We start from the raw sequence: 18,419 nt of genomic DNA on the forward strand, positions 1-18,419 counted from the left end.
GCACCATGCCTCCCTGCCACCATGTTCCCTGCCATGACGGTCATGGACTCGCCCTCTGAAACTCTAAGCAAGCCTCCAGTTAAATGCTCTCTCTTCCAAGGCTTGCCTCGGTCCTGGAGTCTCTTCATAGCAATAGAACAGTGACTAAGACAGTCTGTGGTGACTTACCCATCCACATCCAGACCTCTAATCTTACACCACCAGTGCTTTCAGAATTGCCTTCAACTAAAAGAGATCGTGGACATCAAAGATTCAAAGACACGTTTATTTCTGTATGCGCCCGCCTCTGTGTCCACTCACATCCTATACACGCTGCCCCAAATACAAACGGGTAAAGCAGCCAAGTTAGCTAGGTTGTTTCTAATAGGATCTCCCAGTGGTGCCTATCTTGTGCTTGTGTGTGTGTGTGTGTGTGTGTGTGTGTGCGCGCGCGCGTGTTCTGTCTGAGTCTCTCTGCCACGCTCCTCTCTGTTGACAAGTCTCAAGTAGCTTGGGCTAGCCTTGAATTCATTACGTATTGAGTATGGACTTGAACTCGACCTGATGCTCGTGCTTCTGCCTCTCAAGTATTAGAGCTGCAGAGGGAGGGACGCTACCTCACCTGGTCTATGAGGCTCTGGGAACTGAACCTTGTGAAGGTCGGGTGAGCATTCTGCCACCTGAGCAAACATCTCTGGCCCAGTAGGCCTTATCTAAGCCCTTCCCCTGAGATATAAACTGACCCAGTGACCATGGATATAGAAAAACAACGGCTACCACAGGGGACGTTTGGCTGCAAACCTGTCATCTCCTCTGCCTTACTCTTAGAGATGTCAGTCACCAGTCTGAGATGGAGGAAACTTACGTGGCAAGAGACTAAAAGGCCTTCAGTCAACCACCTAACACCGGAGACCCCTCATTTCAACAGCCTGTGAGAAATTCCTTGCCAACAACCACATAAACACGACGGACAAACACTACTGCCATTTGGGCCTTCAAATACGATCACAGTGCCCACCATCATGAATGTCAGAATGGTGTGCCTCTCAGCTGGTTCAGCCGTGCCCAGATGTCTGACTCAAAGAAACTATGAAGTAATATACACTTGCTGTTACGATCACCTAATCTGTTACACACACACACACACACACACACACACACACAAACAGAGAGAGAGGGAGAGAGGGAGAGAGGGAGAGAGAGAAAGAGAGAGAGAGAGAGAGAGAGAGAGGACATAATCAATACTTAACTTGCTTTTAAAGTGTCTTATGGGAGTAAAAACATTCACAGTTGACAGCTACAGCAGTCTGTCACCTCATTCGGCTTCAACTTGGGGAAAATCCTATCACAGGTAATGACAACTGAATTGGAAAGGTCCAGGCATAAAAGACTCAGAAAGAAAGAGTCATACCCCCAATTTCAACATTCCTGTTGCCCTAGTCTGGACCTGACACTCACCTTCAGCGCGTCCCCCTCATTGCCCTCCATCACTTCCAGAATGAGGGCAGCCAGGATGTTGAAGCCTTGGCAGTACCCGACGTTCTTGTTCCACCTGGCGTAAGCCAATAGCACCCGCTTTAGTACCACCCTGTCTTGCTCCGCCTCCTGGCCACAGTAGGAACTACAGCCCGTGCGATGCAGATCCTAAGGGAAGGAAACAGGGTTTTTAAATACCTCCCCCTGTGGTTGGAGCAGGTAGCTGCCTGGTCTCCAAGGAGCAAGGAGCATAGCTCTGCTGTGCACACTCCCCACCATGATGGCTGCCCGCCACAGCCACAGACGCAAAGACCTCCTGACCAGTGAGCCAAATACTTAACTTGTAAGTTGACTGTCTCAGGTATTTGTCACCGCTTGGTCACATGACTGGAAGCTAACTAGCAAACCTAACGCTCCCTCTGGGGAAAAAAAACTGAACTTTTTTCTTCATTTAGCCTTTACTTCTATTGAACACGGATATTGATTTTCTTTTTTGCTTTTAATTTATAAGCAACTTACACACACGAGCCAAAACACTCTTGGACTTTTGGTTTTCCTACTGCTTTTAACTATGCAATCTGAGAAAGAGTCACAAGAATAAGTTTAGTCAGGCAAATGTTCCTCAGAGTGTTTCTGGATCAACACAAAAAGTTACTTAGTTAACAAAACTCCATTATAATTTCATGTAAATTGAGAGCCTTTTTAAAGATGTATATTATATATATACATATATGTATGTACATACATATATGTATTTATGTATATATATGTATTTATGTACATATATATATTTCAACATGCTAACATTAATCCTTTGAACAAAATGTGCTATAAGATTTAGCTGCTAAAGCTCTACTATTAAAGACTAAAATTAAAATAGCAAAATTATCGTGTGTTACACAGACAACTCACCCTTTGCAAATTAGTCTACACATTTCTACAATCCGGATGATAACACCTGCTGCTCTTTAATAAAATGGAGCTAGTATCTATAATTTAATTGCCAAGATGAAGCTATGGTTTTCAGGAGAGACAACTTTACTCATTAGCATTTGCTTCAGTGAAAAAAGATCCTTTTAATAACATGATTATAAAATGTGTGTTGCCTAAGCTGATCTTCGTGAGAACCTCCTCTAACCCCCGCACACTCGGGAGGAGGGGCAGGGAGATTTCTGTGAGTATAAGGCCAGCCTGGTGTACATATTGAGTTCCAAGCCAAACAAGGCTACACAGTGAGACCTTGTCTCAAAAAAAAAAAAGAAATCACAAAACAGGGCTGGAGGGATGGCTCAGTGGTCAAGAGCACTGGCTGCTCTTCCAGAAGCCATTGGGCTCAATTCCCAACATCCAGATGGCAGTTCATCCAGACTGTAGCTCAGGTTCCAAAGGATGCATCACCATCACCGGGCTTCTGTATGTACTGGAAATGATACAGACATACATGCTGACAAGGCACCTATACATATAAAATAACATAATGTGTTTAAAGTGCATGGCTGGGCTGGAGAGATGGCTCAGCGGTTAAGAGCACTGACTGCTCTTCCAGAGGTCCTGAGTTCAAATCCCAGCAACCACATGGCGGCTCACAACCACCCATAATGAGATTTGATGCCCTCTTCTGGTGTGTCTGAAGACAGCTACAGTGTACTCATAAATAAAATAAATAAATCTTTAAAAAATAAAATAAAGTGCATGGCCTTCATTCATAAGTTAAACAGAAAGGGAGTATTTCAAATACGAAATTCTGTCTCTGTGAAACCGATGCTGAAATCCCAACTAAGACATTGACACGTGGATGAAGCAAAGGGCCTCGGCGGGCAACGTGCAGTGCCATGGTTGTTTTTTTCAAATGTTCATTTGAAACAAAGTTAGATCGGAAAGTAGCTCGTTTTAGTTTGTTCTTCCTCCTTTTTTTACAAAAAAAAAAAAATGGATTTAAATGTGCCAGCACATTAGCCATCTTGTGGTGGCCAAAATGTAAATGAGACAGCCTCCCTTTTCCAGTCCCAGCTTAGCATCCCACTGGGGAACGCTCATAAAAATCAAAGCCCACGTGCCTGAGCCTTATGTACACGGATTATTCTGGTACCAAAGGAAACCAACATCCTTGGCTCTTAGCACCAGGCTCTTATCAAATGCCACAATGAAGGTGTGCAGCCAGAGCTGCTCCCCCATAGCGGAGGAGAACACCAAACACAGATCCATCAGCTGACCAACCTACCCATAAATTAACAGTGAGAACAGCAAAATCTCTAATAAGAGCCAAATGTTGCTAATATGAAATATAGTCACCTTTGAATTTTTCAGTCAGATGACTTTCATGTAGAAGAACAATTGGTATCCCTGACCCGCACCAGAGAAAATAAAAAGGAATTCCTCCTATCGTGTGACCAAATTAGATGAATTGGATAAGTTTGGGAGCTGTAGCAGGATATTTTTCCCTGCAAGTTGGGAGGAGCTAAGGAAGAGATGTAGGAGCCCTGGAGGACCACGGATCGAGAGCAGTCCTGGGTAACAACTTATATCTAGGTTAGATATTTGGATAACACCTCTAATTGTGTGAGCATCTTGTTTATTGAGAATTATCAAACATATAAAGCCTTTGGTTAATCTTTAAGCATTAGAGTCTCATTTCTACCGGGTACCGTGTGGATGGCGGGTTGATCTGGGCTCAGTCCAGCCTTGTCGAGACAGCGTGGAAGACTGGCAGAGCCATCTCTCACGCTAGTGTCTCCACTCGTGGGTGGCAGAGCCAGTGTTCTGGCCCGCCTGAGCTGGTGGCCTTAGCCCAGCAGCGGCAACACGGCAACACACCGTGGCTCATGGCCTCAGGACTTGCCTAGTCGGGAAATTGGCGGGCCCAATAACAACAAACCAGATCGGTGCCATCGCTTTAAAATATTACTGCAACAGGGGGCTTGTTCACATTCTCCTCTTACTGGCAACATTTAAATTTGTGAAGACACAGTGTGGCCAAGTTCTACTGATTGATGGAGTGAGGTGGTACGTAGATTCTCAGACCTGGTGGCAGAGGTCATCTGATCCTCCGTCTAGGGAATGTTTGGCTCTTAGAGCCTTCCTCCTGCATCAGAACCGGAAGCCGAGCTGGAAGCCGAGCTCAGCAGCGTTACCTTGACGATCTGAATCCCCATTGAGTCGTCATCCGGGTTGCTTCTCTCGTTGAAAGTGAAGCGCATGGTTTTGTCCCAGTCGATGGCTATACTGTGCAAATAATGATCCGCCAAGGTCAGCCAAACCTAAAGGGTTGCACAGACAGAGAAGACTGGAGAAGCAGAATACGTCACTTTTATTAGAAAGCTTGGGTTGCATCTGGGAAGGGCTAGCTGGGCATACAAGTTCAGAGGCCAGGGCTAGCTCCGGCATACAAGTCTAGTTTGCTGTAGTAAAGTGAACCCTGTGGGGCTTTTTGTTCTTTCTTGCAACAAATATTTGTTGAGTTCCTACTACATACCAAGTAACAATCCAATCATTAGAGAGGAAAATAACCGGATTTTTTCCCCTTTTACTTCAGGTAATCGAATAGACTGTATAATTCTATGACCTTGTTTTGCTTAATTCTAAATCATTCTCTGCTTGGGCAACAGCTGCTTGGTCTCACACAGATCATTTTTTTCTGATGAAGACCTCTGAGTTAAACCTTCCCCTACACACCTCCATACACTCAATTCTGACAGATAAATTCCCAGAGTGAGTAAATTTTTAAAGAGACGCTGGGTATTTTACCTGACCAAGAAAATCTAATTCTGAACAATGAATTTCATAATTCCATGTCAATATTCACTTGAGAAACACCCAGAGTTCAAATTCCAATGTTAAGATTCGACTTATAAGTTAATAACTCTAGAGTTCATTTTGAATTTCAGTATTTGAACATAATTTGGCAGGAACAGCATTGGTTAATATCTAAGCAGACTTCTAAGCATCAGAATCCTGCCCACATGCCCACCAGATACCTTTGTGTTAGAGATGGATGAGATATCTCAACGGCAACAGATGTCAGGCAGATTCTCTCTCTCTCTCTCTCTCTCTCTCTCTCTCTCTCTCTCTCTCTCACACACACACACACACACACACACACACTCCACTTACACACAGATTTACATACACACACACCTGTTCCAACCACCTACACCAACGATAACAATATCTTTCCATCCACTTGAGCCAAAATCTTGACATCCCATTTAATCTTATACCCGATTCACTGGACGCTCAGCTCAGCTCAGCTCAGCTCAGCTCAGCTCAGCTCAGCTCAGCTCAGCTCAGCTCAGCTCAGCTCAGCTCAGGCTTCAGAACGCATCTAGCCCTTCTCACCATCTACTACCACCACCCCGGCCTGTTGCTTGCCTGAACTATGATAGTCTACTTGCTTCCTGGTTTGTACCCTTACATCTCATATGCTCACCAGCAGATGGAGTAGCCCAACTGACGAGCTTGCTGGGAGCTTCCCAGTACTTGTCTCTCACACTGATACGGAATAGCCCTTCTGCTTCTACAGCTCCATGGCCCAGCCACTCACACTGCATCTAGATGCTCCGCCCCCTGCCTCTAGGCACCTCCCACCTTAGTCTCCAACTTGCCTGAGAACTGAATGGCCCAGGGGCCTTCCCGAGCAGCTGTATAATTGACTGACTCCCTTTAGGGCCCCACTCACAAGTCAATGTCTATATAAAGCTCCGCCTCCTGACCCCTATTCTCCCCCACTCTCCGCTTTACGTCTGTTATCCACAGCACTTAGCACTGTGCGACACGCTGTATTTGATTCACAGTAAGTTCTACGAGGACAAAATATTCCGCCTGCTGTGGTTGCCACTGCTGCTTCTTCCCTCGAACCCAGAACGTTACCTGGCACGGATGAGAAATACCCAGAGCGTGACTAATGGCGCATACACTTTTAGACTTCCCAGACACATCAATGGACAGAGCAATAATCCTTGAGTATTCCAGCCCTGTGAGAAAACACTTACCTTTCTCCTCCATTCCTTCGGGATCCCCGTTGACAGTCTGGCCACTGCCTTGAGAGCATCATACCACTAGGAGCGGAGAGAAATATTAGGAGAGGAATAACATGGACCTGAAGCAACATTTTTCAGGAGAAATATTGGGAGAGGAATAACATGGACCTGAAGCAACATTTTTCAGGCTTTCTCTGTCTTGGCTTCTGTGCTGTCTAGTTTTATGTCAACTTAACACAAGATAGAGTCACTGGAGAGGAGGCAGACTCAATTGAGAAAATGTCCCCTAGTCCCCTTAGCTGACTAGAGTCAAGCCTGTAGGGTATTTTCTTAATTAGTGATCAATGGGGAAGGACCCAGCCCATTGTGGGTGGGGCTATCCCTGGGCTGGTGGTCCTGGGTTCTATAAGAAAGCAGGCTGAGCAAGACATGGGGAACAAGCCAGTAAGCAGCACCCCTCCATGGCCTCTGCATCAGCTCTGTTTCCAGGTTCCTGCCCTGCTTGAGTTCCTGTCCTGACTTCCTTCAGTGATGAACAGTGCTGTGGAACTGTAAGCTGAATAAACTCTTTCCTCCCTGACTTGCTTTGGTCATGGTGTTTCACCAAAATAGTAGCTTTGTCTTAGCTGACTAAGACAGCATCCATAGAACGTGACAAAGTTAACACAGCACCCCTGGACACTGACAGTTCTAATGTATCAAAATACATGTGAATAGTTTCATTTTAAGAAGATAGGTCACTGTGGCCTGCTACCCAACCCTCTAAAAAGACTTGGAAGCCAAAAACAGAGTTACCTGCTGAAAACCATTTTGACCCAAAGATGGTTCAAGTGTGAACTTCAATTTTGTATCAACTCCTAGAAGAAAGTTAAGTTGATATTACTTATGGACATTATGGCAAAGTTATATCATAGATAAATTCAACACTTGGCTCTACTGAATTATGGTTTAAAAAAAGTGGTTTGTTTTTTTGTTGTTGTTTGTTTTTTTCTAAATTTAGACAATTTCATTAAAATTGAAACACACTAAACATTAAAATAGAAAAGTGACCTAAGACAATAAAATGAAGTTACAAACATAGGATGGAGACCTCTACAGATGCCTAGAGTCATACAAAAACAAAACAATGATTGTCACACAGGCTAGAGACACAGACCTGTATTAACTTTGGGTCCTAAACTCAAACTGCTTAGCCTGCCTGGACCTCAGTTCCCATATGTCTAAGGCAAGGAGAGGGAGCTCTACCCCAGAGGACTGTTTAGGTGGCTGGCTGCAAATATGGTCACCTGGGTAATTAACAATTCTAAAACACAAAAGGGAGTTCTCCACTTACAGAGTTTGTTTTTCTGCAACACCTGCATAAACTAAGACACTTAAGGGAACAGCAAGGGCCGGAGCTGAGGCCCGGCAGCAGAGCAACTATTGGTGTGAGACTGTGGGTTTCATTTCCAGCACAGGGGTCAAGAGTACTTCACTGGAACCCCAAAAGCTATAAAAATACCTTCATGAGGCTGTGAATGTAGCAGGAAGGCCGAGCTAGTGCTGGTGTGTCCAAGGTGAGTTGGAGTCTCAGCAGTACAAACTATATTCATATATCTATTCTTTCTGTTTGCTTTGATCTGGCGATGCTGGGAATCAAACCTTCAGCCCAGCACATGCTAGGTGAGTGCTCCATCCCTGAGCTACACCCGCCCACGCCTCTTTCTGCTTATTATAACTACTCTATTTGACGACTTCCAAATACTTTAATTATGTCTCAAGGCACCTATTCATTGATGATAAAAGCACATTAAATTCTAGACTGTCACCTAAGGATAGGACTGAATTCTAATCCTAAGTGATCTACCACTCTAATTTTCTTTGATTTAGATCCCGAATCTATGCATCAGAAGTGGGAAAGTCCATAAGAAATACATTTTTATTGCTTCTGGTTAGCCTTTACTCACAATCTGCAATAGGATTATGTGTTGTTATTGAAGAGAAATTCCATAACAATTCCTACTCCTGTTTAAATTCTATAAAAAATATAATTAACTATGGAAACATGATATAGCCTTTTTTATACAGCTTCAAAATCATTTGATAGCAATGTTTGGTTTTTGAAGACAGGGTCTTGTTATTCCACCTCTAATTGTCTGAAACTCTCTGTGAACATCTACCTGGTCTTCACTTCCTGTATCTTCTAAGTACTGGGCTTATAGGCTTCTATCATACCCAGCTTTAATCTGTGTGTGTGTGTCTGTGTGTGTGTGCATATGTGCAAGCATGCGTATGGGGAGTGTCTTCCTCAATTACTCTACACTTTCTATTTTGGGACACAGTCTCTCACTGTGGAGTTCAATCACACTGCTAAGGCTAATCAATGAATTCCGGAGATGTGATCAATCCTGCACACACACCCAGGATGCTGGGGCTACCAACGCGCACTGTACAGCTTTTACAAGGGTTCTCAGGATGAAGAGCAAGCACTCTACCACTGAGCCATCTGTCTCCCCAGCCCTTTAGCCAGTTTAGAAAAGGCTTAACCCTTACAAGTTCAAGGACCAAGAACTGTCAAACCTTCCCAATAAGAATCAGAAAAATCAAACGATGACATCATTGCCTCCATATTAAAAACCGCTCAACTTCCACCACTTAGATATTGACATGGATAGGAACAGTTAGTGATTAGGATGAATAGGAACAGTCTCCAGGACTTAAATAATAATAAAGTGGCCTTTTAAAAGATATGGAGTCGAGAAGTGGGAAAGACATGTCTGCACTGCCCAAGCCCTTGGCTATAAGCAGATAGGTGGTGGTGACGTTGCTATAGTTGTCCTTGCTCTTGATGGTGATGTGGAGTCCCGTACAGGTGTTCTGGATACACGTATTAACACCTAGATGTCCTATTTCAAGAATCCAGGGCATCTGATAATACCGAGATTTCGAAGCTTTCAAGTCAAAGCCGTATCCATCTCAGACTGGATAGATGATTTTCTTCTCCAAGAAAATGTTAATTACCCGCTGATTCTCATCTCTGGAAAATGGTTTTAATGAATTCCTTCCAGTCTCTGTAAGTAGGATCAAGACAGCCTACAGGCTCCAACCAATGAAATAGACTTTGGAGAGAGTGCTGTCCAGGCCTGGGGTGCTGAATGCAAGAGTTTATAATTATGATTCTTGCTTTATTACAACAAAGACTAGGAAATTCGGCCCTATGGTGACTTTGTCACTGCCCAAAAACCACTGGATTCCCAGTATGGTTGACCAAATATGCTCCTTTGACTTTGGGGGCCACCTGCTGGGCATAAACCAATTGCTTTCCTGTGCTGAAAAGCCACTGGGGCTCCTCAGTCAAGACCACAACTATTTTTCTCATAATCAAAAATGAGTCAGGTTTGAAGTGGAATTGATCATTTGCTGCCCTCACGCAGAGGCTTAAATCGGGTCATTGTCACGCTCTTTTCTTCTAAGTGAAGCGAGAAGAGAGGGGTTTATGTTTCATCTGATAATCACAGCTGTTCCAGATTCAGAAATACAAAACACTATTTAACGTGGGAAGGAGATTTAAGGGGGGGGGTAAGAAAAGACGGCGAATAAATACTACAGTCTCGGCAATTAGACACTTCGGTGGGGAGAAAAACAAAGAAACCACGAGGTTCAGAGAGGCAGCAACGCATTCCACCCTTTAAGACCCAGTGCCAGGGCAGGATCTGCAGCCTAGGTGGGAGCAGGTTCCAGAAGGGATGGGAGTGGAGAGGGAGGGTGCTGTAGAAACCACAAACTGCCTGGGGGCAGCGGGGCCACTCAAGGGAAAGGTGAGTTCAGAGCTTAACAGAGCTCCGCGGGCAAATGGAGCTGCGTTCTCTGCGGCCACCCCTTGCCAGAACCCTCAGCGCCCAAGCGCCGGTGCCAGAGCCAGGCTCTTAAAACCCCGAGCGAGGATGCCAGGTGACGAGCTGGTGTAGAGACAGGCAGAGCCTGGAGAACAGGGATGGTAGGAAGGGCCCAGGCCAGGGGGGCTCCTGGACCTTACCTTACAGAAGCCAGCTCGTGCCCTCTCCCATCCCCAACACACCACAAGCACTCCCTCGGGAAAACACGCTCTCGATCGCCCGCCCTTCGCAGTCGCTGCCTTCCCCTCCGACCTGTAGGGTCAAGGCTGCGCTTCAGCCAACCCACACACCTCTATGGAGGTCTGGCTTCCAGGGAACCTGGAGCACAATAGGTGACGCGGCCCAGGCTGGAGGGGACAGCCTCCCTCACTCCCCCACCATCCATAAGCGCATAGGCCGCGGGGCGGCTTCTGCAGAGCGGCGGGTTCTTCCTGCCCGAGTGGCCGCTGAACGCACCCAGGCCGGGGTCTGCTCCCATCCCTCCCAGGCCGCTGGTGCTCCGCAGACACCTGCACCCCAGCGCCCATCCGCAGCCCGCGCCTCACCCGGCTCCAAGGTGCAGAGCAACCGGGGCGCGGTCCGCGAGATGCAGCTGCGTTTCTTGAGTACATTGCTCAGGATGGTGCCCACGCCGCCGCCGCCACCGCCGCCCTGGCGCTTCAGGCATCGCCCGCCGCGACGCAGGGAGCCGGTCAGTTTGTCCTGCCGCATCCGAGAGCGCCGTCCGCCGCCCCGTGCTCGCTGCTGCTGCTGCTGCTGCTGCAGCGCCGGAACGACTCCGCACGCAGGGCAGGGCTCGGCGAGTCCAAGCCGGCGATGCACCCGGGAGAGCCGTGAGCGCGCAGCAGCCGGAGTCAAGAGGATCAGAGAGAGCTGCTGAGCTCCGGGAGACCGGCAGGCATCTGCAGTGCGGAGCCCAAACGGCTGAGACAGGAGCGGGCTGGGGCGGGGAGGAGGGCGGGAGCGAGCGCGCGGGCACGCAGAGACGGAGGCGGCGCCTCCGCACCCAATCCCGGCATCAGCCTGAGCAGGCAAGGCAGTCTGAGCCCCGGAGCCCCGGAGCCAGCTCCGTGGACAGAAACCAGAAACAAGGCAGGAGTGTCCTCACTTCTCCTAAGCCTGGGAGGGATGGAGGGGCCGTAGGGGCTGACAGCCAAGTGCCCACTTGGTTTGAGCAGCCTGGGGAAGGCAAGGCCTGTTCACTACAGCACGAAGCAGACCTCCGAGCAGAGAAGCTGGGAGATGGTGATCTCAACCTTCAGCCTACATTGTGTCCATGTCTTTCCAGGCCGCTTAGAGAGGCAAAGAACCATGCTTTATAACAGTGACGACAACAATATAGCTCCTCTTTTTAAGAAAGGGAATCCTAAGAAAATGTTCCTGTTGAAGAAGTAGTTTTCAAAAGAAGTGTTTCCGGGGGCGTGGTGAGGCCGGGTTTTTAAGACGCATTATCTGCCAGACTTGAAAAACTCAGAAGACTCTTCAAAGAGTGTAGTTCTCAGTCAAGGCTTAAGGGGGTAGGCTGAAGAGACGGAATAACTACAGCGAGACTGGTGCCTTGACACGGAAGGGGCTCACCCAGATGGATGAAGGTTGCCGGCCACGTTCTGACAAGTCCCATCCGGCCTGAGCCTATCCATGTAGAAGTTCCACTTCCCAGGGCACTGCTGCTGGAGCTGCCTCTGGCTGGTAAGCCTGAGGAGACAGGGAGCCCAGGACGTGACTGGGTTGCTAATCTGAATGTCGCGCTGCTACCTGTGCAGCCTTCGCCCAGCTCTATACTTTTGATTTTTCAGTCGTGGGTCTCACTAAGTTGCTCTGACTGGCCTTGAACTTGTGATCTGATTGACTTAGCCTCCTGAGTAACTGGTATTATAGCACTATATCTCTCCCCTCCTGAAGAGCTGGCTTGATTGATACTTTTTTTTCTTCTGCTTATATTTCATGCAAAACTAATATGGTAGCCAGGTACGGAGGTATAAGGGGATCCTCCCCCCCAAAAGCTGTCTTTAATCTTCAAAGCGCCCCCTTTCTCATTGCATTCGTTGAATCTCAGCTCTCAAATCTTCCAAAGCTCCAGATGACAGCAAAGTCTGGCTTCATAAATATTAGCAAGCCGTCTGGACAGACTTCTTCAGAAACTCCCTTGCCATGGCCTGTTCTACAATCTCTTTCCACTGCCTTGGGACCACAGGATGACCTTCCAGACGCTTCAGCAAAGTTCTCTGGGAGTGCTGGTCAGCCAGCTAACTTTCATAAACATGTGGCCCTGATCTAAAATTTTATGAATGGAAGGATGTTTCTATTAACTCAAGCCTTTCCTTGCCTTTGCTGATGAGACAAGCTAGAAATCGCTTCGTCTGTCCTTCCTATGGAAATTTCAAAGGCTTTCTGCAGCTCCTGCAAGACTCTGATCTGGTTCCACCTCGGCTTTACAGGTGCTGTGTGTTTTTCATGCCCACGTGGTACCAAGTCAACACTTACTTAGTTACGATACAATGTTTGTCCTAGGACCTGAACTCCAGGGACCCAGCACATTTTCCACCTGAATCTTTTCATCAGGAACAAGACAGTGGCTCACAATTCTTGTCACAATGGTTTCTCCATAGCAAGTTCCAGGCCATCTGGGGCTACACAGTAAAACCCTACCTAAAAATAAAAGACGGAGAGGAGAAAATTGTTTCTTAGCAACCCTTGGAGATATAACTTGAGAGTTACTAAAATAGAATATATAACTGATACTAAGGTACTTAATTGTGACTCTCCCATGAGAAGCCCGGTCCACACTTGAGTGTGTTGTCTTCTTTCTCTGAGCACCCCCCTCCTCCATCTCTCCCTCCCTCTCCTAGTGTGCATGCTAAGCTTATCATTCACAAACTTCAGTCTCCTTTGACAAGCCCACTCTTGGTGTGTCATACATCCATCCTGAACATCTATCCTCCTCTTAATCTTTCTGTTTAAAATCTATATTAAAATCTCTTTTAATAAACTGAAACTCTGCTCCAAAAAAAAACCAAAGGTGTTCCGTCATCTCTCCACACCTTCGGTGCTCCTAAACTCCTGCCCACAACGTTGCTGTGAGAAAGGAAAAGTCTTTCCTAAAGTACAGTGGCATGTTTGCCTTCAAAAAGGAAGTGGACAGGAGCATGAAAAGGTTTCATATTTGGTAATCTTTAGGGGAGAGGAAAGTGAAATTTTAAAACCAGGGAAGAGGAGGCCAGTGAGTCTGTTTCAAAAAATAAGGTGGCTGAGGTCTAAGGAAGAGCAGCACAGAAACTGTCTTCTGACTTCCATCTACACCTGCATACACACGAACACATACACACACATGTACACATACATGTACATACACAGATACACACATACGCATGCATAGATGTGCACATACATGCATGTACATACACATGTACATATGTATACACATGCACACACATGTACATAAGTACATGTGTGCACATGCACACCTACACATGTATATACACAGGTACACACACAGATACACACATAAACATGCATAGATGTACACATACATGCATGTACATACACATGTACATATGTACACATATACACATGAACTCATGTACACACATACATACATATGTGTGCATATACATATGTACATATGCACATGTACATATACACATGTACATACACATGTGCACATGTATACACATGTATATACATATATGTACATGTATACACATACACACATGTGCATACACACAAAATTCTTTTCAAAGGAAGGAATACTTTGGACACAAGAATGGAAAATGGAGATTGGCCTAGATTTGCCTTAAATGGTCTTGACTTTGAAATAATGTTTAATTAAGTGCTAATAAATTTAAGTTCTTAAATGAAACTATGGAAATGAAGGAAAACAAATGAACCTAAGTATATTTATAGCATAAAAACATGAGGGAAATTATTGTACTTAAACAGGATATATATAAAAAATAGAACTGAAAAATTGAAATTTTACTCAGAAGTTAACAGTATTGGTATTTTTAACTCGTATGCTATAGGAGAAGGCAAATGATGTCAAATGGAGCCAGGTTTATATGTAACTATAGAATCAAAGAAATTTGTTTTCTTTAAAATACTATATAATGGTTATTTGGGTTTTTTTCTAGGGTTTTTTTTTTTTTTTTGATACAGGATCTCCTTATGTAGCCCAGGCTAGCCTCAAGCTTGCCAGAGATATATGATACCACACTTGACTTACAATGAATGTATATAAATCGGAAATACTAGTATAAACTAACTTTTCCCCTCAAATATCAACTTACTTGCTGAGTCTAAACTGAAGGGCAGCCAACTCAGCAGTAGTAAGCATCCAGCACCCAGGTTATGGCCTCTACAACCCACTCCCACTAAAAGGAGCAATGGTTTCCTTGGAAAATGACTGATTCAAGCCTGAGCCAGGAAAAGCACATGTGAGCTACTGCACTCAGGGTGAATGAGGTCACACCACAAGGGCACAAAAGCCATACAAACAGGGTCCTCCGCTGGCAAACATGAAACAACTCAAGGAGAAAATCAACCTCGGCGTTTGACTGAAGAGATATTGAACATCTCGGAAGAACTTTAATAATGCTATTCTGTTCAGGCCAGGGGAAAGTGTGAGCATTCTGTCGAAACTCCACCCCTACAGTTACCTGGCAACAGCCAGGTATCCTCCTCCCCACAGCTACCTGGCAATAGCCAGGTAGGCCTGGCCCACTATAAAAGGGGCTGCTTGCCCCCCCTTCTCTCTTGCTCTCTCTTGCCTCTTGCCCTGTCCCCCCTACCCCTTCCTCTTTCTCTTCCCCCTTCTCCAATGTGCTCATGGCCGACTTCTACCTCTCTCTCTCTCTCTCTCTCTCTCTTCCTCTCTCTCTCTCTCTCTCTCTGCCTCTACTACCCTCTTAACTCTCCTCCACATGCCCTGGATAAACTCTATTCTATACTATACCAGTATGTGGCTGGTCCCTCAGGGAGAAGAGATGCCCCAGCATGGGCCCGCTGAGACATCCCTTCCCCCCATAACTCACCACACACACCTCCACAGAACATATTCTTTCTCTTTATCTTTTTATAAACACATCAAAATGAATCCTCCGATTGTCCACACATCACCGGCTTTGTGAAGAACCCCGGATTTAAGGGCACCGTCCAGAATGGGATAACTCTAAGAATGAAACTCCGTAAACATGAGGTTAGCTGCTAAACCATGTGAGACTGATGCAGCACGCTCTATTCACTGCCTGACTGAAGTCTTTGAACAGGGAGGGACACTCAAAAGGTGTTGCTCTATGCTGGGTAGTGGGACACACGTTTAATCCCGATACTCAGGAAGCAGAGGCGCTTGGATTTCTGAATTGGAAGCCAGCCTGGCCTACAGAGTGAGTTCCAGGATAGCCAGGGCTACACAGAGAAACCATCTTGTGGGGGGGGGGGGAAAGTGTCACCTTATAAAATAAAGCCAGAGTGTCCTCCAGATTTGTATCAGGTCTCCTGACCTTCTTCAACAAGCTCAGGTACAGAACTCTATCCTTCACTGGCCCGGTGCTTTTACACTGTATGTATTCATTATCCTTCAGCTTTCCTTAGCCATCCCAGCCTCTCTCAGTGATGTTAAGGACCACAGTAAGATCTGACATTTTGCACAACATTCTAGAGTCTGAGGATGAAGACCATGAACTCCAGGAGCAAAAAACTCCAGGACAAGTGTTCAATGCACACTGTCTTACCTTCCACAACTCTCCTCAGCCAAGCTTTAGAGGGCTTTGTGTCTTGTTTAACAAAGGATGCTATTCACATTGTGTCTCACTGAAGCAAGAGAGGCAGCCTCATGGGCCAAGAGGAGGAGCCTCTGGTGTGGGAAGGACAGCCTGAGGCTGTGTGACACACGCCATTTAGAGCACCCCACACCCTTTGCCTCAGACAGCACGCTCATCAGGCAAACCTCTGATGATCGTTTGGCTCCAAAAAGGTCTACTGCCCAGAAGGGAATGTACTGAACACAACAAACAGCCGCCATCACCCGAGTTCAGCTGATGCTGAGCAGGCTGAGGAGACCAAGGTTCTAAGCTATTACAGCTGAACTCCAAAGCTGGATGGGATGAGGGACTAGTCAGGGCTGACAAAAAGACTTTTCTCTGAAATTCTTCACAATGTTTTCCTTCCTCATAGTGAAGGAACTTACTTCCCAAACAACTATTTCCATTTTGTTTCTTTCAGATTACAAGAGTAAACAGGCTTTTTTTTAAAAAAAGTCTTCCTTGAAGTCTTCCCATTCTAAAAGTTAACACTGTGTACTCGCCTGTTTCTACTATTATAGCAATAAATAGTGAAGGAATTAAACAATGTTATTTTGTTTACATTGGGGAGGAAAGCCAGGACTGCCAACTTTTGTAGCAAACAGATAATTAAGTTAGTGCTAAAATACAATACTCTAAAAGTAGCCACAGCACAAGCCTGGTATTATATTTATTATGTGACTCATGGTTTATTTCATGTCTGGGATATTGTTTTCCAAAAGCAAAAGATGTCATCTGAAGTCAACTCAGAGAAAACAAGCCAGTGTGGCCTTTGCCTGAGGCTACCAACACCCGGGGCTAACCCATCATTAGTCCCTACTCAACAAATGACCCTCCCTGCCAAATAATGTCAGTGAATTCCCATTTGAATAAATCACACCTTGGAACTATCTGGAATAGTTATGATTTAAGCTGAATTTGCTGAAACGCTCAGTGTAAATTGTATCCTGGGTGAGTCTGGAGGTGAGGCAGGACATCACTAGCTTGAGGCTAGCATGGACTGCATAGTAGGTGCTGGGCTACCTTGAACTACAAAGTGAAACTCTGTCTCAAGATACTCCTTTATACGCATAAAAAAAAATTGTCCCTTGTATTGTTAAGGAAAGGGAACATTTGAGGAGAGGTCCTGAACATTTTGAGGACCATCCTAGAAGCTGGCTAGTGAATTAAGGACCATTTGCTCACAGGGCATTCCGTGAATCCTTCAACCTATTTGCTGGAAATGAGCCTTCTTGAATTTTTACCTTGAGTAGGAGACAAGCCAGAAGTCTGAAGGAAAAGCAAGCCCAACACCAGAAATAAAAGCTGTGTCCCAAGGGGCTTCCAAAAAGAAATCGGGTCTGAGACGTTTGTTTTTCTGATTTCCTGTTGCTATTTTCGCTTAACACCAAAATCTCGAAATAAAAAGGGCCTACGTGCTTATCCTCAGGGACAGCGCAGGACTGGTGCTGGCAATTACCAAGGAGAAGAGGCCCAGGAAGCTTGCTGCTTTGGAGAAAGGAAAACCGCGGGGAGCCAGGCTGCTATGGGAGCCTGGGGCTGGAGTTCTTCCCCAGGGCTGCTGTGGCTGCACAGCTGCGGAGCTTCCGGGGCAGCCTCCGGGGGTCAGGGAGATCTCACAGGTCATCCTATCCCAGCACCTCGCGCTGGGCAGCAGATGAGTACGTGCCTCTTGCCCCCTCGGTTACTAAAAGCGAAGGGCAACCATTAGCATAAAAACCGCTTCTTCCTTTCCACTCTCGTACTGCACGGTAAAAAAAGCAACATTTCTACTTGTCTCCCTAGAGTCTGCTATAGCCTGGCTCATCGTGAGTGCAGGCTTGCCGTTAGCACTAGCGAGAGGCAGTCAGCCTTTAGGAGATTAATTGGGGATATGCTCTTGAAAGGGAAGGACTCTGGTCCTTTCCCTTCCCTGCCCTGTGGCTTGTGGTGAGGTGAGGCATTTTGCTCTGCCTGCACTCCTGCCTGACTCACCTCAGGCTCAAAGCACAAAGCCAACAAGATCATGGACTGGTGCCTCTAAGACTGTGAGCCAGGATAAACCTTTTCTCTTTACATATTAATTATCTCATGTGTTTTGTTATAGCGATGGAAAGCTGATTGACAGAGTACCGACAGCCACCTCCCTAGAAAACTAACATTCTCCTCAAACCTCCTTAAAAGTAGAGTCTAGTAAGTACTTTGTCAACTCATCACCCAGCACAGAGCCCCATCCGGTGAACTCGCGGTGATGAGCCTCGTTTTCCTGCACCAAAGAGACACAGGGACAGAATAGCAGAAAGGAACTGAGGGGGAAGGAAAAAAAACCCACAATT

General features: G+C 46.0%; 1 protein-coding gene across 2 annotated transcripts in view; it reads right to left on the bottom strand.

Annotated features, from left to right (window-relative positions):
* The window catches only part of Tbc1d30 (TBC1 domain family member 30), a 77,671-nt gene that overhangs the window by 32,676 nt on the left and 26,576 nt on the right, over nt 1-18,419 (bottom strand). Inside the window, exons 1-5 of one of the 2 annotated variants that reach the window (XM_028759115.1) lie at nt 10,852-11,017; nt 7,227-7,288; nt 6,444-6,509; nt 4,587-4,712; nt 1,438-1,623 (exon numbers count right to left, since the gene is read on the bottom strand). In XM_028759115.1, coding sequence (XP_028614948.1) covers nt 1,438-1,623; nt 4,587-4,712; nt 6,444-6,509; nt 7,227-7,288; nt 10,852-11,017 — 606 coding nt within the window. Of the gene's footprint in view, nt 1-1,437; nt 1,624-4,586; nt 4,713-6,443; nt 6,510-7,226; nt 7,289-10,851; nt 11,018-18,419 lie in introns of those variants that run through there. The other variant, XM_028759117.1, reaches the window with a different exon arrangement.

This window comes from Grammomys surdaster, unplaced genomic scaffold, assembly GCF_004785775.1.
Source record: "Grammomys surdaster isolate TR1022 unplaced genomic scaffold, NIH_TR_1.0 126271, whole genome shotgun sequence".
In the NCBI taxonomy this organism is placed as follows: Eukaryota; Metazoa; Chordata; class Mammalia; order Rodentia; family Muridae; genus Grammomys; species Grammomys surdaster.